Source organism: Oncorhynchus mykiss, chromosome 26, assembly GCF_057628025.1.
Source record: "Oncorhynchus mykiss isolate SJ-2025 chromosome 26, ASM5762802v1, whole genome shotgun sequence".
In the NCBI taxonomy this organism is placed as follows: Eukaryota; Metazoa; Chordata; class Actinopteri; order Salmoniformes; family Salmonidae; genus Oncorhynchus; species Oncorhynchus mykiss.
This window is the reverse complement of record NC_143047.1, coordinates 19,665,694-19,688,910: the sequence shown is the minus strand read 5'-3', so window position 1 is coordinate 19,688,910 and position 23,217 is coordinate 19,665,694. Positions and strand designations below refer to the sequence as shown.

The window sequence follows — 23,217 nt, the reverse complement described above, 5'->3', positions numbered from 1 at the left end:
TTTAAGAGCATCTTTGATCTGAATCAAATTTAAGGAGGACTTTCATTGTGTTGACTAGAACATATTCTTAATTTTGCAATTGAAATCCAAAATCAAGACAAATGTCATCAGCAACAATGAGATCATAGGTCGGGTGTACTATGTGGAGTCTACTCACCCAGGCCTCCAATGGTGTGCCTGTTGTCCTGGACACGCAGCTGAATGGGGGAACTCTCAGCCTGGCTCTCCTCGTGGTAGAACAGCCTGTAGCCCTGGATGCTGACAGAGTTTCCTGGTGCCAGCTGCCAGCGCACTATGATGGTGGTGCAGTTCAGAGGCTCCAACTGTAGCTCAGGGGCCAGAGGCACTGTGAGGAGACACGAAGAGAGATAGACCTGTGGTTAGAGGCACTGTGAGGAGAGATGAAGAGAGATAGACCTGTGGTTAGAGGCACTGTGAGGAGACACGAAGAGAGAGAGATCTGTGGTTAGAGTCACTGTGGGGAAACATGAAGAGAGAGAGATCTGTAGTTAGTCACTGTGGGGAGACATGAAGAGAGAGAGATCTGTGGTTAGAGTCACTGTGGGGAGACATGAAGAGAGAGAGATCTGTGGTTAGAGGCACTGTGAGGAGACACGAAGAGAGAGAGATCTGTGGTTAGAGTCACTGTGGGGAGACATGAAGAGAGAGAGATCTGTAGTTAGTCACTGTGGGGAGACATGAAGAGAGAGAGATCTGTGGTTAGAGTCACTGTGGGGAGACATGAAGAGAGAGAGATCTGTAGAGAGTATTTATTTAATGTATTTATTATGTGAAGATGGTGCCGACAGACTTGGCAGCCCTGCTTCTAGCTCCCAAGCAACTTTGCAGTATTGTTTTTGTTTGTGTTATTTCTTACCACAAGCATTTCACTACACCTGCAATAACATCAGCTAAATATGTGTATGTGACCAATACAATTTGATTTATTGAGGACAGTTCTGAGGATGTAAGGTTCAAACAGAATCTCTCTTTTTAAAGGTCATGTGTACTATTTATATACAGAGTTCAACCTGCATGACTATTCATTTTTATTCAGATGTCTTTATTTTGACCAGCTCTTCTGGAATAGTACCAAGTCAAGGGAGAATATGAAACCCACCCAACACCTGCTTCCCGATCAGGCCTTCTTTACCTTATGTGTTCATAAAGGTAAATTTGCTTCATATTCAGATACCATTCAGAGCCTTGATACTATTGACAGTCCACAACTATTTATTATGAAAGGTTAGCTAGTCCTTAACAAATTAAAGACCTGTTCAGGAACACATTTGTTTGGGATACCCAAATTATTAAGTGTAAACCACTTAACATGGCAGAAACATGCTAATTTAGATTTCCCAGAAATAATTTGCTGGACAAATAGGGTCAAAGTCACCAAAAAGCATTGTATTGCAAGAGATGCAGGGTGGCAGGCTGGGAGCAAGTTGACTCTGTAGCTTGTCTTGTTCCTTGAAAACAGGAATGCTCTCCACCCAGCTGCTCACTGGCTTTATCTGATGGAAATAACCGGCTCCCAGCCTGTAGCCCCCAACCAGAGGCACATACATACCATGCCCCAGCCTGACACACAGATACACAGCCAGGCACAAACACACTAGCAGAGATGAGCCAGGTCCTCAGTTCTACTGACAGAATGCCTATTTGGCCATCATGATCCTGGCTGAATTGTAGAAAAGATCCTGTTTGTTTCCAAAGGGACAAAGAGAGCGAGAGAGGGCAGCAATCCCCTCCCCCACCCCTAAGGCTCAGATGTAGCTCTAAACATAACTATTCTTCCTCCCACCCAGAGGCCTGGGTCCCTCTCTTTTATGACCCATGACTGAAGCCATTCTGATGTTACTGACAGAGGGCCAAAGGTCATGGAGTAACAAACGCAATGCCTTAACAAGATTATTAGAGAGGACGCTCTTCTCATGGCTCTCTCTCAGACACTCAGCAGAGGACTGGGAAGAAGAAAGGTTCAGAGATAATCCAGCCTCTTTGCTCCTATATTGACTATGTGTAGAGGGAAGTGTGCGCTCGCTGGGCGCCTGCAAGGCATGATGGTTTTACTGTGCATGATAAGTCAGTGCAGGAAGTAAGGCCTTACATGTTTTATTTATATGATGTGGCAGGCTGGTAGCTTCACAAATCTAAGGTTGAAATTCCAGTTCATCAAAGATGTTATGGCTTACTTATGTCTTTTGTCTTTGATTGATTAGAAGTCATACAGTTGTAATCATATCTGTACAAACATCATATGTGCATGCAGAAACCTAGCATTGGACCATCAAAGAGCAGCCAATAACTCATCACTACTACTGAGGAGCATGTGTAAGTACCTTTGGCGCTGGACGCCTTAGGGGTGCGGTGGGAGGTCCAGGCTGACTGTTCCCCCCAGCCCACACTAGTGGCTGCAGCGATTCGAAGGAGGTAGATGGTGTCGGGCTGCAGGCCCTCCAGGAGATACTGGGTTTTCTCCCCAGGAAGCTCCAGCTGGGTGACGGCCTGGTCAGCGCTGGTACGATAGGACAAGCGGTAGGCCGACACCCGGCCTCGGCTTAGCTTGGCTGCAAGGGGCTGCCAGGACACCTGGATGTCTGTGGGGCTGCGGCTGGTGAGGCTGAGCTCTGGGGCACGCAGGGGCACTGTGGAGAGGGAGACAGAGTGGTCATGTAGAGGCTTATACAGTCACCAACTTGTTCATTACTGTGTTACTGTCTCTAGTTTCTGTCTATATTTATGGTTGTTTTGTATCGTGTTTTGGTGGGGACCAAAGGAAGAGTTGTGATTTCTAAAGTAACAGCCAGCTACTGAGACTATAATGAACAAACCCAGAGATACAAATCAGCTCACTGTGCGTCACACTCAGTCATACTGGATAATCAATTCAGTAAGTCTGCAAGTGTACACAATAAATAGATGTGATCTGATTTAGACTGGTATGCAATCATGTGACAGATGTTCCCTTAGCCAAGGACAATAGACCAGTTATTTTCTATGGAACATGTAAGAAATGTAATTTTCCTTGATAATAAGTGGTGGTCACGGTTGCACAGTGCAGAAACATTTAATGGGGTGGTGTGAACTGTGAAGGGCCCTTGTGGGGAGTTAGATTTTAGAAGAGAGGGTCATTCCTGATCTCTAAAGATCAACCTGACTAATGTTTAACCAGCCGAGTGGTCCACCATCTAATCCTTCCTTATTAGACTCCTCTATTCCTCTGACGCACCTCTTAGAGACGACCCCAATTAGACAGCCAGGGGTCAGCCCCACTAGATTCATTACAGGACCTACAGTACTGCCCACTCTCTACAGCCTATTCATTACAGTTTAAACACACTGTAAAACATCCTCTGAGTCCTCCATTAGAATGATAGAAGACCTTACACAATGACTACAGGATCAATATGAAGCATTCTCTTTACTATTCATCTGGGGGTGTTTTTATTCATCCTGGGGTGACAGTTATGGCTGCACATTACCTCTGTTTCCCTGGGTTACAGCCTGATAAAGGCCAGGGTGGACTGTATGTTTGTGTATGTAAACGACGAGGCCTCACCATCCTCCAGGGTGTGCTGGAACACATGGTCTGACATGCGGCTGGCTCCCATGGGCATGTAGGCCACGATGTAGAAGGTGTAGTTCCGCGCTGACTCCAGGTCATCAATAATGTACCGGGTTGTGTCGTTGCCAATGACAACCTGATATTCCTCATTGTTCAAGCCTGGTTTCAGGGAAGAAAAGGGCACACATTTAATCAATTAATCAATTACCACCCACAGAGCTGTAAGCTGCATGTACAGGCAAGGAGTTCAGAGGGGATCTGATCCTTCAATGCAAACTCTTTAGGGCACTAAAGGGGGACCTAATCATAAAAGGGTATATGAAGATTTGCATACATTCTGAGTACAAAGACAACTTTTGATAACTTTCCATAATCATCATTCAATGATTTCTCTTAGTATACAGAGCAATTAGAACATAATCACTTTAGCTTTAGGAACCTCCTTGTCTGAGGCGCCTGATTCTTACAAAGTTACGATGTACATCTGTCTCTAACGGTGAGCTTCTGGTCCATTCAGCATGGACAATATACAAAAAGTGTCAACTCAATCAAACTGGTTCCTTCCCCTTTTATAGACAATTTCATCAACATTGCTGGGGCCAAATTCCAGCATTCAATTTTCCCACATTGCTGGCTGAGCCTAATAGCAGTTTAATTAGCACAGATTAGGAAGGTCCTGCAAAAAACTAACTTGTAGCCAGGACATATTGAATTGTCCAGCCTGATTTCTGACCTGGTAAACAAGATCCTTGAGAGTAAACAGAAAAGGCCTTGTCCGGGGGCCTGAAAGGCCCAGGAAACCTCCCTGAAAAGACACACAAAGCCTCCCTCCCAGTCCAGCTCACACAGTCCCAGTGCCTTGACAGAATCTCCTCTGTTGGATTAGCACACTCCAACACACAGACTAATTAGTTCCTCCTTTCATTAGAACCTCCATTTAGTGCCAAGGCTCTGTGTCTGAGACCTCAGGTGCAGAATGCATTAGTGCTACTACTACTGTCAATCTCAACAGCCAGCCATTCTCTGAGACCGGACAGAATGTTTCACGTAATCTTAATCAAGTGCACCAAATCCTTTACAGACGCCAGTTATTTAAGGAGAAAGGGGCAGATTTTCTAACTTACTTCCGTTAAAGTCCTTATCCTTACATAGCCTAGCAGGTGTTTCTTTTGCTGCATGGAATTCGTACATTTGGCCTATACAATGGTATTCCATAGCCGGCGATGAACAACAGTGCCTGAATGAATTGGATAACATTTGTGCTGAACTGTTACATTGTTTGAATGTGACTCTTGGTGCCTCTTCATCAACAATACAGGTTCCCAGGAAAGCTAAAGGTCCAGCAGTCAATGACTGAGGTTTAGTGACTACAGTACAGCCCTTGTATTCTCGTGATTGGTTCCTGTCTATCCAGCATCTCATCTAGTGTAGGGGGTTCCTGCACATTTAAAACCAATGCACAGGGCTTGAGATCGCCTATGGAAGGCCAGTCCTGTTTGTACAGAGTAAGCTGCTGTTCTTTCTTCGGTGCAGTAATCATCGTTTTCCTTGACCTCTGCCCAGCAACCAACTATTAACAACAGATGGTCAATCCTCCACATTCTGTTCTGGGGGCAAGGAGGAAGCGGAGCATTCAGGACTCTAAACAGTGTGAACTGTTAACTCCTGGGGCTACCAAGGCCATTAATATGAAATTCCCTAATACATACGACATTAACTTTATCCTGCCAACATCAAAAATAGTTTATGTTGGAAAAGGTACAAGACATAGAAGAGGCTCCCCCTGAATTGGCCATCATGTCTCACCTTCAGCCTTCATGTAGTGCACAGAGTAGGCAATCACTTTGTCTGAGTTGTACAGTGGTCTCTCCCAGGCCAGCAAGATGGCGGAGCTGGATACAGTGTCAGCCCGGATGTTCCTGGGCGCACTGGGCCGGTCCTCTGACATCACCACTATGAGCCGGGCCATGGACAGCACAGAGCCCTGCTCATTCTCTACCTGGCACTGGTAGATGGCATCATCCTCAGGGATGATCTGGTTGATCACCAATTTACTGTGGGACAAAACACACATGGCCATATTAGACTTCTGTCCCTCCTCCAGCTTCACCTACCAATACAAAACCCGTTGCTTACCAGCTCTATCATTCTTTTTCAAATCAGAAACCGTTAACAAGCCAAGGCAGTGGTACTAGCAGAGGAAGCAAATTAGTGGGAAATCCACTGAAATGCCATTAGCACGTTTGTAAATTATTCAGCTTCCTTTCTTCTGTGGGAAAGGGCATCTATCAACAAAGACACCTACCTGTGGGGTAAAGGAATTAGGGATTCTGTTTCAATTAACATACAGCAGAACATACAATATGGTTGGTGTTTAGGAGGCAGGGATTTATAAAACAATGGGATGATCATATAAATAAAGAATTGAGAGGGAGACAAACAGGAGCAGAGAGTTATTAGCTACAGTCGATTTGGTGTTAGAGCTCAGACCTGTTGTACATCTTGATGCGTCCGTTGGAATGGACCTTCTCTCCGTTCTTCAGCCAAGTTATGTGGGGCAGGGGAACCCCCTCAGCCTGGCACACAAAGCGGGCCGTGCCCGCACGCGGACGGGTCAGACTCTCCGGCCACTCCACCAAGGACGGAGGCGCTGGATAAGGGAAACGTAATAGATGTAACAAACACCAACAATCATGTCTGTAATAACAACTGACACTTATAGGACCTCTACACAGAGAGCTAACATGTGTTTACCTAGCACAGTGATGTTGGCTGTGGCGATGGTATAGTTGCGCGTGCCAGGGGTAGTGGCTCTGCACATGTACACTCCTCCGTGTTGGGGTTTGATGTCAGAGATGATGAGGTTGCCATTGCCCAGCACCTTGGTGTTGAACACGTCGATGGACTTGCTGTCAGCTCGGCTCCAGGAGATGAGGGGTCGGGGGTTCCCTGTAGCCATGCATTCCAGGATGGCACTTTGGTGCAGGGACACAGTGATATTCTGGGGCCCGGCAATGATACAAGGCCTCTGAGGCAGTTTGGGGCTTGGAGCTGTGGAGGGGAGACAGGATTTGACCAGGGTGCCCACTTCACTACTCAACATAAATATAACTTGGCTTTTATTGGGCTTATAACGTTTGATGCAATGCTTGTGAATATATTCTGTTTAAATCTCCCACCTGGAGTGACAGTGAGGGTTGCCTCTGTACTCCGGCGACGATTGGCGATGTTGGTCGCCACACAACGATAGTTCCCAGCATCCCCTTTTTCCACCCCATGGATCTGCAAAACGCCGCTGGGCAAGACTGTGATTCTGGGAGAGACAAGAACACAAAGACAATCAGTACATCATAGATATTAGTGGATGAGCACACAGCTCTGATATTTCTATCCCTCTGACATGTACAGTTTAAAGTCGTAATAGACTTCTCCAATAATCTCAAACCTCATCTAAAGATAAAGTTAATGACATGGCATGATAATGAAATAATGAGAATGCATACCTATTAGTTGCCAGCGGTAACGTGACCCGATTGAACTCCCAGGTGATGATGGGTGGAGGGCTTGCAGTGACTTTGCAGGTGAAACGGGTGACTGATCCTTCTGTCACCACAATGGAAGTTGGCTGATTTGTAAAGGGGGAGATACCTACAGAACAAAACAAGAAATGGTGAGACACTGTGTACTCCAACAGTAGACACATTCTCTAATGTACAATACATGTTTGCACAGATATGATTACTAGCAATGCAGCCATTAGAAAGCAAGAACTGTGAAATTCTGTTTTTCTAGTATTTTATTTTCCCCCATTCGGATCTATAAGACCAATCATCACAAAAATGTATGTTCATGGCCCAATATCCTCTCTTGCTCGGCAGCTCATCTTGGTGGATAAAGTTACATGTCTTTCTATCAAACTAAGCCTCTGTATCTTAGGACCTAAGGGCACTGTTCAGTTAAAATGGAAATCAATGACATGGAAATAAGGGAATATATTGATCTGCCAGGCATATCTTATAAATATACATTACTTCACTTTCAGGTTACCATCTCACTAAAGCCATACCCAGCAAAGGCCAACCCACTTCAGTATCTGCCTGATAGTGAGACTGTAGTGCTGTGAAGCTGAACCTCATTCTTAGAATCTTCAGTGAAAATAGGAAAATCTATGCGCACAATTATACCGAAATGATCACTACCCCAACTGCCATCCCCCTTATTCATATAATTGTCCATGAAACTACTTGCCAAGGAGCTGCCATGTGCCAACAAGAAAGCTATATCCTATTAAAATCAACCTAAATGCTGTACATCAGCACTGAGATTGAACATTTGCCAAGAATAATCATAAGGGCTGTTGACAGCAAGATCTGAAGAGCCCCACAATCCATCCAACCTTACCCCTCCAAGACAAATTCTCTCCCTGACCTCCTCTCCTTACAGCCTAGACAGAGTTCATGTGTTGATGCATTGCCGTCTAATCAAGACAGTCACAGGAAGACCCTTTGCCCTGAGACGTTGGTTAGTCCACTATTGAAATCAGCTGTTGTTTTTTTCTCCATGCCCTGTCTCTCACCTTCTCTTTGAAAATGCATAAGCTCCAGTTCTCCCTCAAATTAGGTGTTATACAAGCACCAGACATCGCATATCAGACAGGGTTCCCGAGGCCTTAACTAACCTAAACAAACCAGCATGTTACATGTACCTGTCAGCTCATCCTGGCTGGAGCACATTAAACCCCGAGGAGATCAGAGAGCAGAGGAAATCTCTGCTAGGCCCATCTTATTAATTAGCTCCTCTACTATGCACATCTACGCACATGAGCAGAGTTCAATCAGTCAAATGTGTGCCATGCACCAAAAAATTTAGCGACCCACCTAATGACTACTGCTAATAATTCAACTGAAATAAAATTCCTCATACGCTTATAAAACTCTTTATATTTAAACACAGAGTCATTAAGCCCACAGCTGGTTATGAGGCCATGTGGAGGAGGAGGGGAAGCTTGATCCATTTTGTTTGAGATTATTCATTTCCCGCTCATGGAGCAGCAGAGTTTGGGAAGATCAGTCAGTGAAAGATGATACTGAAAGTGAGGTCTTTGACAGGCCCAATGAATGGCCAGCCAGTGGGAACCTAAAGGGACTGCTCTATGCTAACAGCAGCATTAAAGGACAACATCACATGTAACCAACCCTCACAGACACACAGTCCTTTTGGGAAAAGTGCTACCTCTTCACAGCATCTAATTCCTAATTAGGCCTACCTCTAGGTAGTACGTCTCATATGCTTATAGTAATTAATACATAATTATAACTGTTTCCTTTAAGTCAAGTGTTACCTATATATTATTTGCCACTGATTTTATACTTTAATCCCCCTGAGATAAAGAGAACCCCTGATGACAGATATATCTAAAAGTGTTGCCCTGCTGAGTGCAGCCGGACGGTGATGATTGGTGGAGAGGTCCGGCAACATCCTGCTTGGATTGGGTTTCCCTGAAACTGATTGGTTGTCAGACACCACCTGAACTGTATGGAAACTAAACTCCATGACAAACTTCATGTACACAGCGTGTGTCCCATTACTGATTTCACCTAAACCTTATCCACCGTTAAGAATGATGTTGCAAGTAGTTCAATGTCTAGAATAGATTGTTCATCGTTTCAAAAAAGTAATACAATATAACCTAGAACATTATGCTCCCCCCCCTTTTCAGTCACTAAGAAATAAAAAAAACTAAAGCCATTAAGGTCATCCACTCCCATCCCGCTTCTCAACTAAAGAAGCCTCAGGTCAATAGTTTCTTAAAGTTACTGTCCAGTGAAAATATTACTTTTAAAAGTTAATAATATGTTAAGTTATACCCAAATAATGGTGTTGACTCACGATCCTATACTCATATTTGTGGACAAAGCATAAATGGAGAAAAAAAACACAAAAAAACCCACATCAAATTTGTATCTCAAACAGATCGTTTCAAAAATGCTTGCTATTTCCTCATGGAGTATGATGTCATCCTCCTGAGGAGGATGAGATGGCCAATCAGCAGTCTACTCTGTTATTGGGGTACGCCCACACAGGAAACACTCTTTTCATGCCACTTCGATACCGAAGTGACTTTTTCATAGCAGGTTAGGAGCATTTACGCAGCAGATTAGGATAATTAACATAGCCAATTAGGAGACTGAGGTTAAGGTTAGGAAAGGGTTAAGGTTAGGGTTAGTGAAAATGCTCTCCAAACCTGATACGAAAATCACTTTGTATCGAAGTGGCGTGAAAAGAGTGTGTCCCACGCCCACACCATTCCAACACAAAAAATCTGTATTGTAACACACGTAATTTCAATTTTTGGAAAGAAAACTATTTCACTCGTTTTGTAATGAATAATACGTCTTATTTCATATAAATCTGGAAACACTGGACAGTTACTTTATTAAAATAAATGATGGTACTGCTGCTCTTGATACAGACCTCAATTTAAATCACATTTTTGGAAGGATTGAGATAAATAAAATCTTTACCAAAAAGCCCCAGGTCTGGATAACATCAACTTAATTATCATAAACAAATCAAACTACTCCTGGCACAACTGGGACCCAGTGCAACCAACGGACTAGGCTACATCAGTGAAGGACTATATAAAGAAGACTACATCAGAAATACCCAAAACAAGTACCATAAAACAAAATCCTCTTCACCCATTTACTACTCAGAGAAAATGGAATCAGATAATTCAAAGATACACGTGACATGTGTCTTCAGATTCAAAACAGCTGCATGTTTTCAGAATGCAATGTGCACCACTTAAGTAATGGATTAACAAACAGACTGCAGTGCTCTTTGACCTCTGCACACATCCAATGCTGTTTATGCTGCAGGGGCGAGGAGCCATCAGCACTCACAGATGAAGAGGCAGTCTGAGGGGAGGGGAGAGGGGCATCAGAGTACCTCTCCTGGGCTCTCTCTCTATCCAACTCTCTCCCCCTCCCTAGGCTCAGTTATATCGCTAGCCCAGTGAAACAATGATATACTCTCCCCAGTGTTTACCTTCGGAGGCTCCCCCACTAACTTTATCACAGAAATGACCTCTCTTCTCTACATTCTGCACACAAAAAACCTTGAACGCACATCAAACACAGCAGGCTTGCCAGGGGAGAAAATCCAGGGGTGGGGGTGGGCAACAGATGAAGAAAACATACGAGGAGCCGTGCAAAGATAGGTGCAAGGTTTATCGTTTCTGATTGAACAGCTGTTGCCACTGACTTCAGAGAGGACCCCAATCAACATCTTCTTGCACCTTAAGTCTGAATAATTGAACTATTACCACTCATCAAATTTCACTGACAATCAGCACACAGCACAGGTGGTACACTTCTAGCTGCATCCTTAACAAACCTTTCTCAGAGTACTACTTAAAAGCAACGTAAATCTCAAGCACTGCTCTCGAGAAACCTTGCCTAAAGGTAAACTCCACCCCGTCATAAACACACTGGATTGTGTCCTGGCCTCTATAACAGCCGATATGGATAGCTGGACGTAACCTGGGTTTCCATGTGTCGTGGTGCTGAACAGCGGGAAAGCCCTAACTGCCAGACTGGGCTCTCTGTGAATCCTGATCAGCGCACTGCACTCTGACAACTACTCCGTGTCGTCTTCAGGAAGTAGGCAAGGGGAATTCTGTCCCTCCTAAACGCAGCTTACCTTCTGACATTTCAAGGTAAAGACATCCGCGTTTTTTTCCACTGGCCACGAGCAGAGCATGTACCGTTAATGAGCGAAGCCAGAATGAACCCAATTCATTTAGGATCCATAACCTACATTGTCTACCCTGACCAGTTTTAGAGAGCTGCGCCACTTTGCCTTGAACTTTTATTTGCAGAGCACTTTACTTCTAGTATTAGATTGCAGACTTTCAAATGAAATGCTAACTTCTCTAATGAGTTGTGTGCCACAAGTTGCTGTAGATGCCCATTTCTTTGTTGTGAAGTTATTTTGAAGACAAGGGGACTGATCCTTTCACTGAGCCCCTGGCCACTTTGCTTTGGGCATTTTTAATTGAATTAGTTCTGAGCTGTAAGGTCTCTTGTGCATCAGGCCCAGTGCAGCCCTCTGCAGAGGAATATTTGCTGTGGAGAGAAATGCAGGCAGGCATTGGATTGGGAGCATCATAGAACGAATACAGGGGTCCATCCCTCAGCAACACACTCCCACGGAGGAACAGAATGTGAAACCTCTAATCAACATCAAACTCATTCCTAAGTGTTGCACAACAGCAGCAATGCAACATGGAGGCATCCATCCCAGTAGCCCGGGGCCTGGGGGCTTGAGACAATGAGCTTCCCAGATACTCTGTCTCTCTGAACAGTCAACAAATGCTGGATTGACAAACAGAGAGATCCCTATTGATTATGGATTGCATACCAAGCCTCAGTCTAAAATCTATTCTGCTAGGGCTTGTCGAGCTGTGGTCACTGCCATGGCTGCTCAAAATATGCGATTGACCATCTCCTTTGAGTGATGATGGTCGCCAGAGGCAGCACCTAATGCTCTTAGGATGAAATATTAAAGCAGATGAGGCTCACACTACAATGACTACATTATACCTTCAATTATCTCTGTGTGCCCATTTACCATTTACTTCTTCCAGTCACCTTCCAGATTACTTTTGAAACACATTAAACACACAAATGCTCATCATATGCACCTTTCCCCTGGAGCCTTGGGTATCCAGTTATTGAGCAAGGCCTCCATAAATGAAAAGGTGACTTGGCTATTCTCCACCTTTCACAATGTGTTTCTGTTACTTAATGATTTCATTCAACCACCTGGAGAATATATAACTACCAAACCCACCTAGCTTAAATGTAAAATAATTTATTGTTTACCCGGATGTTTTGCCCAGATGTTTCTAATGATGGGGTGAATGCCTGCGCCAGGCGGCACAAAAAAAGAGGATCTGGCCATCTGCCCCTTGCAGTGACCCCACCTCTGACCTCCGACCTCTACAAATCTTGTCCAGCACACCGCCCATCAAGGCAGAGCCCTACAAGGCCACCCCAGCACTGCTGCAATGCTAACGCTCCCCTGCTGGCTCTCTGCAAACTGCCAATCAATCACTCAGAGCCTCCTAAAACTGGGAGGGTACTCTGCCTTCCTACAGATATGAAATGCCCCCGCTAACATGCTCTTTCTCTTAAAGCCTGTCCACTGCCATCCCATACTGGCACAGTAGAACAACGCTTTGCATAATGCTTTTCTTCATTTAGTCACTGGGCAGATGGGAGATGTTGGTGGATGCTGGTGCCGAGTAGCACATTTTTTTTTACTATTGATCATGAACAAAGTGGGGATTCACAATAAATCAAATCTCTAACACAAAACATAATGATGGGTGTTCCATTATTAGTAATGACCATTTAAACCTCCTCTAAGGTTTTTCAGAATACAGACTGCACCCTTATTCTAAGAAACAGAAACAAGTCTGTGAGTGACCACTGAAAACACCTTCACCAATGTCCGAACTAAACTATAGAATTATTCCGTGCCCTGCCTCCCAGCTGGCCAATCTCTTTGTTTTCCAGAGGCCTGCTGAAGCCAAAAGCTCAGTAAACCGCAGGTCAGTGGACAGGTCAAGCCCGGACAAAGGTTCCCTTAGAAACTTCAGGGACCAGCTCTGTCCCCCTTCCCCCTGGTTCCTCCACAGTACAGGGGTGCTCTATCAACCCAAATCTCCCAATCCCACCCCACCCGAGGACATGCTCTTTAACAAATGGGAATCCAATATTCAGACCAGTTATATGCGCTCCTAATTACTATAGCTTGAAGGATCACACTGCAGGCACAAATTCTACTTCACATCTATTTAGGTTAATAAAATGCTCATAATGAGGTGAGAAGAATGTGTTCTATATGTGCTGTATGGAGAGGTTGCCCAATGAGCATGAATAATCCACTAATAATAAAAAGCAAAGAATATCTTCACAGTAAAGCAAACCATAAAGCAAATGTTTATAGTGTGCAGAGTCAGTATATGTGTGCATTCAGATACATCCCTCTGTGGTCAGGGGTTCACTTTGTTGTTCTCTGAGCTGTAGCTCAGAAACATTCCTATGTTTTTTTTTTTTTTGGAGGGGCGGAGGAGCTCAGAGTTTAGGCAGGGCGTCTGTCGACAGGTCAATGGCTGCTGCTGAGCTCTGCTCTGAGCTCTGCTCTGCAGCACTAATTTCCTCCAGGCCTCTCGGTTCCTAGCAGTAGACAAACACAGTGAGTGGTCAAGCAGGGGACAGAACTGGACCTTTCTATCTACTTCAAGGCCCTGGCTACATGTGTGACTTCTCCTCGCTCCTGATTGGAACAAGGTGGATGAGCACTGAGGCCAGATCCAGAGTGGCTGGTCGGGGATCTGCTCTGGCAGCTTTGTCTAAAGCGATCTGCAGAGCAATTGAGTGGAAACACTGGCCCTAATCCGGCAGATGACCTGGGCGAGGCTTGCAGCTTCACTACGCATGACTAGGTAGGGACTGGAGTTGGTCCTGGTCAGGTCATGTGGTCAGGAAACCAGTCATAAGTGACAGAACAAATAGCATTACTGTAAGTGTTAAACAGTAGGACTGAAGGATGATTTATTTGGATAGCATTGCAAGGGAGAGGAAGAAGCGAACAGCTATTTATGACTTCAACAAAACTCCTTGGCCTCGACCTCAAGGTCCAAATACGGACAGTTCTGAACAGTTCTGTACTCAACCCAATAAAACATTTAACCACTTTAGCATTCAACATCATCAGACCTGTCAGAGGGCTCATCAAGAGCCATAACACAACTAAAGCTGTTAAGAATTTGGTTTTCATTTCAACCAATTTCTAGAAACATTCAATTCAAGGGCCTCCTGGGTGGCGCAGTGGTTAAGGGCGCTGTACTGCAGCGCCAGCTGTGCCACCAGAGACTCTGGGTTTGCGCCCAGGCTCTGTCGTAACCGGCTGCGAGGTAGACGCACAATTGGCCTAGCGTCGTCCGGTTTAGGGAGGGTTCGGCCGGTAGGGATATACTTGTCTCATCGCGCACCAGCGACTCCTGTGGCCAGCCGGGCGCAGTGCGAGCTAACCAAGGTTGTCAGGTGCACGGTGTTTCCTCTGACACATTGGTGCGGCTGGCTTCCGGGTTGGATGCGCGCTGCGGCTTGGTTGGGTTGTGTATCGGAGGACGCATGACTTTCAACCTTCATCTCCGAGCCTGTACGGGAGTTGTAGCGATGAGACAAGATAGTAGCTACTAAGCAATTGGATACCACGAAATTGGGGAGAAAAAGGGGTAAAATTCAACAACAAAAAAGCACACAAAAAAACATTCAATTCAGGGATAATTACTATGACAAATGTTTGACATGGTGATATTGATTTGTGCAATTCATTCAAATGAGGGCAGTGAAGTGTTGTGGGCAGTGAAGGGTTCAGCATGGGAGGGGAGTGGGGAGGACCACTCATTTCCTGACTTCATATGCAAATGACACATGAATGGCCTTGGATTGAGAGGAAACAGTTTAGGAAGCAAGCAGTAAATATCAAACTGTTGAGGTTTCATGTAAATGAAACCTGCCTTGGTTTGCTGCCCACATTTTATGAAAGGTCAAAAGGTGGCAAAGAACTAAGAATCCCAGAAAAAAAAGATAAGAGGAACACCCAGGTCTCTCTCTTTCTGTCAAGAGGGACTGAGTCGCGTAGTGCTTGGGTCTTTTCTGTACATTGGAATGCGTCACACATCAGAATGAGTTCTAGGTATTCCACACTATGTAACAAGAATAGCTCAGGCTAATCTCTCTCCCTCCTAACCTTAACTCTGAGTAGAAACAAAAGGAGCTAGTTGACAAATCAATCCTTTGCTTTGTTTCCTTATGTTGCTTTAAAGGAGGCTATTTAATGAGTTTCAAATTAAATGCCTCCAATGGAACAGAACCCAAGAAACTCTTGAGTGATGAGTTCCTTCATAATGTGCAATGACCCCACACCGCGTTTGTCTTTTCCCCCTTTAATAAATAATAAGGGTTCCTGAAAAAGAATGCTCAGCCTGGCAACTGAGGGGAAGAATGCAATGCTGAACAGCCCCACAAATCAATCATTGGCCGGGCGAGCTGGGCTGGGCCAGGAAGCAAGCTACTGGAGGAAGCTCCATAGAGCCTGCAGAACAGCCCAATGGTCATTGGCCCAGGCCAAACAAAGCACATATCCCATGAGCACTGTGACCTCTCAGTCCCCTGGCTAGTAGGGAGTGGGGTTAGGACAGGGACACTTGCCCCCTCATCCCATCTCTTATCTGGTGTCAAAGTTCTCCAATCATTCAACATCAGCCCTTCACCCACCAGAGACAGTGTTTTCATTGTGTCTAATCTCTTCATCAGAGTGCTGGTTTTTAACAGTCAATTTCAAATCAGTACAGTCTTCTACTTAATTAAGGGAAAGGGGGATACCTAGTCAGTTGTACAACTGAATGCATTCAACTGAAATGTGTCTTCCGCATTTAACACAACCCCTCTGAATCAATTATAGTGTCATGCTTTGTTTCTCTAAAATGAAAACAAGTCACCACAAAATTTGGCTTTGTGCTCAAAATCCAATAGTAGATGATGCCAATGGAGTAAATCTTGAAAGCATAACACATTTTTTGGGTAGACATACCTGTAGTTTGGGTCAACACTGATACGGGACTGTTGAAGTAATTGATAAATGAGGAAGAATGTCTAGCATTATTGCAGGGATGATTTAAATTGTGAGTACTCTCAGTACCTAACATCTATTGGACAATCTAAAGAAACCTTGGACCTCTGGAACTTCGCTCCAAGGAAACCATGGAAACCATTCCTGTCCCACAGATGCTGATGAGGGAAAAACGAATCCAGGCTCCGAGACTTATTTCTCTTAAATAATTATTTCAAACATTCACTTCAATCCATTACTGTGCCTTTAGGTTTGCTTTTCCTTTATTGTGGTCCTAATGCTGCCAAGCCTTTGCAGGTCTTATACATTCCTTAGCAACCAAAATAAACACTGGGGCTGTGGTCACACACGGAGAGAGCTGGTGGGGTCAAACAACCATTTTGTTGGAGTCACAAAGTCTGCTGTGGAATAGTGATTTGGGTGCTTTATTGTCGACCACAATATGAAGTTAGTAAACTGTTCAGCATTAGGAATCCTTACAACCATGTACTCCGTTTTTTAAAACCTGTATTCTGTATGCTTACTCCAGAGGCCAAGTATCTTTGCACTACATGCTTGCATTTATCGGGGTAGTCAAAACTGGTCCCAAATCCCTGCTGAAAAATACGGCATAGACCAGCATACATTTCAAGCTTGTCCATGCTGGTATTTGCTGGTCAGATGTTGGTCAAGCTGGTTTGACCAGCATGTTCTAGCTGGTTATGCTGGTTGGCCAGCATGGTCTAGCTGGTTTTGCTAGACCAGGCTTTGCTATTTTAGACACTGGTGACCAGCCTTCACTGTGTTTTGGACACATAGCAGCTTATGTTGGTGTTGCTAGTATATTGGTGACCAAGCTGGTTTTAGCTGGTCAAGCTGGTCTGACCACGCCCATCATTATCACATTTCCCAGCATGCTCTATTGCAGGTGATTTTTATAATTGTTTGTTGTGTTTTTTGCATGTACATTGATTGATTAATTAATCTTATGTTAAACAAAGATAAATAACATTCATTTTTCAAAATTAATCCAATCTGTTAGTTGGATTTATTGCACCCATTACTGAAATGGTTGTCCCAGTTTATTATCTGGGTAGTTTAATTTCTTCTTCTTGCTAACCTTGGCAGTTATTCTGAATGCATATTGTGGGTGAAGAAATGTTCCAATTGTTGGCTATCCGCACTCTGGCTGGATTCCATTAGGAATGAAACATTGCTTTGCAAGCCAGCATAATGTGACTTGATGCTGGTTCTGCTGGTGACCAATTTATGCAGGTCACCAGCAAAAACACAGTGAAGGCTGGCCACCTGCAAAAATACAGGTCAAGCTGGTCACCACAAAAACACAGCAAAACCAGCACCTGTGCTGAACCAACATATGCTGGTCTATGCTGGTTTTTTTCATCAGGGATGTGTGTGATTTGTCATATATTTTTTGCCTCCTATCTATTCTCTCTTATGACACCAATGAGCAAGATATATTCTCCACACTGGTTTTGTAACCTCGAAAAAACACAACTGGGAGGTAATTTTCGAATCAATTAAAAACATCCCAGCACACTCACAGTAAGACCTTGCATCGGAACCGATGGACATGGATATGGTTTCACAATGTCTGTGTATTGCGTAATGCCCTGTGAACCTCTGGAAACATGGTTTAGGATGCCTGGAGGGATCATACACATGAGACTGTCTGTACGGAGAACCCCATCAATCTGAGGAGGCCTATTGACAGCACTCACGTGGTTAGCTACCAAGTCACATGGCCGTTCATCAAGACACAATCCCCTCTCATCGTTTCCCTCAGGGCAACTGGCATTTAACGTTTCTCAAACCCTCCATTTCCTGCCTGTAATGGTCGACTTAAATCATTATCTCTGACTCAACACTGTAACATTTACTTGTTCAGGAAAATACCAGGTAAAAAAGGAAGTCCCGGCTTCAAAGTGGGCGCATCTGCTCTGAGGACAAAGGGATTTTGAAAGAGTAGAAACCAGATCTGAAAAGAGAACTAGCCTAAGATGGTGTTAGGGATGGTCTTCCCACATTTATAACATAAAACAATTAACCGAATTTTGTGTTATTTTTTGTTAATGCCACAGTCTTTCTAAAGGCCAGAGTCAGAAAGGACTTGGCAGCATGACTGATAGTGAGGGATATCTATTAAGGCCAGAGTCAGAAAGGACTTGGCAGCATGACTGATAGTGAGGGATATCTATTAAGGCCAGAGGTGAGAAGAGCCTCTGGGCAGAAGATACAAACGGTCCCCACATGTTGTACTATCAATCTTCCTGGTGAAGGATGCAACACATGAAAAGCTCAGAGCCCCAGTAACACTCACTCTGAAATCTTTTCACAGCATTCAATGAGGAGTGTTTTTTCAATGCAAACAGGGGCGTCATAAACGCCACCTAGGGCACAGTAACATCAATAAAAAGCATCTTAAGACCTAAGGATAAAAAAACAAATAGGCCATGTCGGAAAGTCATATCATTTACAAAAAGTAACTTTATCAACTTAAAAATAATTGATTGAAAAAGCATAATTGAAGTTAGGATAATCACATTTGATTTTAGATTTCCAAAAACAAAATGTAAAAAGTTTAATAAAACTCTGCAGTGCCATTCTCATAATTACCCTTCCAGAAGTGAATAGGCCCAGCTGTCCTAACCATTGATCTCTGGACAAACAAATGCCCCCCAAATAACTAATTTTAGTTAGGGGGCAGTTGGGGGCAAGGTGGACAAAGAAGGTCAGAGTGAAAAGCTTTTCATTAATTCTTCAGAGTAGCAGAGCCGAAAACCATAGTGAGGAGACCACTAGCCTGTGCCTCACTGGCTGGCCATGCAATAAAGTTTGGCCATTTAGACACTCAAGGAAAGGCTGTGGTATGAGGGAACGGCAAATTCAAAATTGTGTGTGTACTGTATGTGTGTGTGTAATTCTCGACAACCCCCCACTGCCACCTTTGTTTTCTACGACTGAGCATTTCTCAGGTACGTGCAAATTTTATGAGCTTCCAGATAGACCGTCAAGCAGGTCTAAGTGTCCCTTTAAAACAAGCCTATAAACTCCGCTGGCAGCCTTTATCACCTCTTAAGTTCATAATATAAAAGAGCAAACCCTCTCAATTAATAAAACTACAAACACACAGCGTCCTGTAAAAATCACAGCAAGGACTCAGGCCACAGTAATTCCGGACTGAAACTTGCTGTATAGCATGTGAGAGGGTCAGAGTAGTTTTAGTGGCTTTAAGGCAGTCACTGTTTTCATGGACCTCATGCAAATCAAGGCTCATTAACTCTGTATTTTATTGGTATAGCATCTACAAGTCTGTGTGGCATCTTCCAAAACAAAAAAAAATTGAGGTTGTACTGCACTCAATTGTCCTGATAGTAATCTCGGTTAACCCAGAACAAAAGTATTGCGTAATTGATCAGGTGCTCAATTAAGTTTTGGGTCTATACATGTTAAGTGAAGGGATCAAGAGATGCTAGAATGAGGAGCGGAACCAGAACGAGGAGCTTCCTTCCTAACGGATGCTATGGTACCGCTTATGTTTACGTAGATCTGTCCAAGAGAGATTATCCTGTGAGTCATTTCAAAAGTGCTTGTAAAGGCCCAAAAATAGTAACTTTTCTCTTTTACATATAAATCTAGGCCTATCTGGAAAGCAAACATTTTATCAATGGTGTCTGTTTGTTTTAGAGGTCTTCAATAGAATTCAGCTTAGGGAACTGAACCAGGACTGACACATTCTTGTCTCTCAACATCTACTTGTAAAGGGGATTGTCAGGATCATATCAGACAGGAGATGTGCTCCTAAAGAATAGTATTCCAACCAGTGGGCTCTTCAGGAATCATGACCTCACAGTGGTAAATAATTGTAACAATTTCACAACTAAATAATTTCACAACAATCCTGCCCAATTTTACATGGATCAGGACCTAACTTTTCCATGTACAATTAGAATTAGTAACCATCACAATATTCTTGGACGAGTGCATGTCTTAAGTGCCACGTAAAAGCTCAGGTTTCCCTGTAAAAGCGAATGCAAGGCAGGGGGAAAAAAAGTAAATTCCTTTGTGCAAAAGAAGCACAGCAAGGAACATGGCCTGGGGGGTGGTGACACCAGGGAACAGGGTCCCTAAAGAGCAGCTCTGGATAAAGCTGCTCCACTAGCCCTTTAAAAGAATAGGCAGCAGGCTCACATACATGCTATTGGGAGAGAAAAAAAGCATTCCAAAAGAACAATTCCCAGTGATCATGGAGCAACGACATGAAAGCCCAGTCCAGTGAATAGGGGTCATCTGCTCTTTAACACTGGTGTAACCGGCATCCTGGACAGCTCCTAACCTTTCAAACCTGCAGCTCCCTCATTTGCACACCAATGGACATATTATCCTCCACTCTGAGTATCTTTTTGGCTGCAGGCCTCGAACTTTGAAGTCTGTACCCCCCTTCCCCCCAATGCCACCACTGAAGCCTCCAATGCCTTCCCTTCCTCAGCTATTAGGTGGATTAGATAACCGGAATGCCCAACATTGGGCATTACACTGGCGAAGAAAGAAGAGAGATTAGACGCACCAGACTACATAGAAAATTATAGCACCCTGCTGGTGATGAGAGAAAGACCCATTTTTCCTGGGAATGGGAAAAGCCTATTTTGTGCCTGTTAAGAGTGTAAAGTCTCCCATCTACTCCCAAATGACTATGTCAGCTTTAAACATTTTAGCAGATAACTACAAGCAAGATCTCTCACTCTGTTTAATCATCACAGAGATTGTTGCTCTTCAGTCTTAGAAAATAAGGTGCTATCTTGAACCTAAAAGGGTTATTCAGCCTTCCCCATAGGAGAACCCTTTGAAGAAACTGTTTTGTTTCCAGGTAGATCCTTTTGGATTCCATATATAAAACACTTTCCACAGAGGGTTCTACATGGAACCCAAAAGGGTTCTACCCGGAACCCAAAAGGGTTATCCTATGGGCACACCCTTTTTTCTAAGAGTGTACATGAAACCTTTTGTTCAGTTGTATACCTGCTAAGAAGTTAAGAACTTGTGCTGATAGTGTGGGGCTTGTACTAAGCTCACCTCTAAAGGGGATATGTTTACCATGCTTTTAAGATGAAAACACAATTGTGACTCAGGGGTTCCATTGTTCATCAAGTAAATGTTATTATGACATGCTATCACATAACATCCTCAGATTAAGGCTTGGTTAACCTTTCAAAGCATTAAACACATTAAAATAAGTCACACAGATCCCATGCAGTTACATGAAATTGTAATTATAAGTAACTACACAGTAACTAATAGATTCGAAAGAGAATGCGGACAGTTTATGTTACTTATCTTATGTAAGTAAGTGTACAATGTACATCCAATGTAAACTGTTGTCTATTTTTCTACTGTGTTTATGAAGTTCCCCATGACCAGGCACAAACATGACCAATGATGTACATCTTCTGTGGCCCAAAGGTTAGAGGTCCTGCATAACCTCTCCATTATTCCATGTGGTGCTTATACACAACTCCAGTATGATACTTACTTGCAATTGTAAGACAGACTTTCTGGCTCAGGATGGCTCCATACTTGTTCTGAGCGAGGCACTGGTAAAACCCTTCGTCTGATTTGTCTCCTCTCCTGCTCTCCACCTCCGGAATAGAAAGGGAGCCGTTGGAGAGAATGTAGACGCGGTCGTTCTCTACAACTTTTACTCCATTTTTAAGCCACCTGATGGCAATAGGCGACTCTCCGTGCGCCTGACAGTCCAATATAACGGCCTCCTTCCGCATGACAGTAACATCGTGGGGCTCTTTGATAAAAAATAACTCACTAAAACACAAAACACCTGTGGGGAAGAGAAGAGAACAGAGTCAATGCCTGGCTGGAGTGGGAGAAGACTCCATGTGATGAAATTAGCGACAATTCTAGGCCAGGACCTACAACTATTCAACTTTGTCCACAGGCATATTGCTTTGGTAGGATCTACACTTGAAAGCATGTTAACATCATAGTGCCTACAAGCAGGGGCTTGGAGCCCATCCAACAGCAGGTTACTCCTATTTCATTTCTTTCTGCTCCAATTGAATCCTATTACTCGTGTCTCATAAAGCTGTGAAGTCACTGATTTCATGGCTCCATTCAGGCACAAATGTTTTACTGCACTCCCCAGCATTAAAATCATAAGTAGCTCCCCTTTCAATGATAAGACCGCCAGCTGTAAACAAGTAACAATCCAGACAGGAAGCAAAAGCCTTTAGAATTTTCCAAATCAAATGTGATGGCTTCACACGTCTAATGTCCTAATTTACACCACATTATATTCATTGTTAATTGCCTATGTTAATTGTCTGCATCAAACGTCAAAGTGGATTATTTATGGAAATAAAATCAGTAGCCAGTTTTTCTATTGATATAATAATTAATTTGTATGTACTGAATGAACATAACATGGCAAACATGTTTTTGCTTTGATCAATATCTCAAACCAGGGCTGACGATGTTGTACAATCCACGTGTATCTGAATGCTGTGTTGTGCTGCACGTACACAATTTCATGCAGAAATCCGGGTTATCATGTAACTCGAGATACAAGCAAAAACCAAGCATAAACGTGTATAGGTTCTGTGTTTATCTAAATGTATAGCCTACATCGGGCAATACTCGAAGCAGTCAGTGGTCAGCGTGGCCATTTCATTGCCCCCTAAACTCCGGCCAGTGGCAGTGCTTCCATTCATCTATAGAACTCGCAACTAAGGCTAAACTCTTCAATGTCGAATATTCGTTAATACAGAACACTTCAACTAACTTCTTCTTTATCAGTGTAAATAGCAACCCCTATTATACTAGTAGTAACGTTATGAGTACGGACACACTTCCAATGTCCAGTTCGGCATTTTCCCACCACTAAACCATTCGCTATAATTTCAATTTGAAATAAACTCAAACAAAAT

The 23,217-nt window shown here is 43.7% G+C and overlaps 1 protein-coding gene across 1 annotated transcript in view; it reads right to left on the bottom strand.

Moving 5' to 3' along the window:
* Positions 1–23,217, bottom strand: part of LOC110506550 (protogenin A) — a 39,942-nt gene that overhangs the window by 16,526 nt on the left and 199 nt on the right. Inside the window, exons 2-10 of the mRNA XM_021586253.3 lie at positions 21,810–22,112; positions 7,072–7,216; positions 6,748–6,881; positions 6,323–6,619; positions 6,059–6,218; positions 5,375–5,622; positions 3,563–3,727; positions 2,343–2,648; positions 158–346 (exon numbers count right to left, since the gene is read on the bottom strand). Of these exons, the coding sequence (XP_021441928.3) occupies positions 158–346; positions 2,343–2,648; positions 3,563–3,727; positions 5,375–5,622; positions 6,059–6,218; positions 6,323–6,619; positions 6,748–6,881; positions 7,072–7,216; positions 21,810–22,112 (1,947 nt within the window). The remainder of the gene's footprint in view (positions 1–157; positions 347–2,342; positions 2,649–3,562; positions 3,728–5,374; positions 5,623–6,058; positions 6,219–6,322; positions 6,620–6,747; positions 6,882–7,071; positions 7,217–21,809; positions 22,113–23,217) is intronic.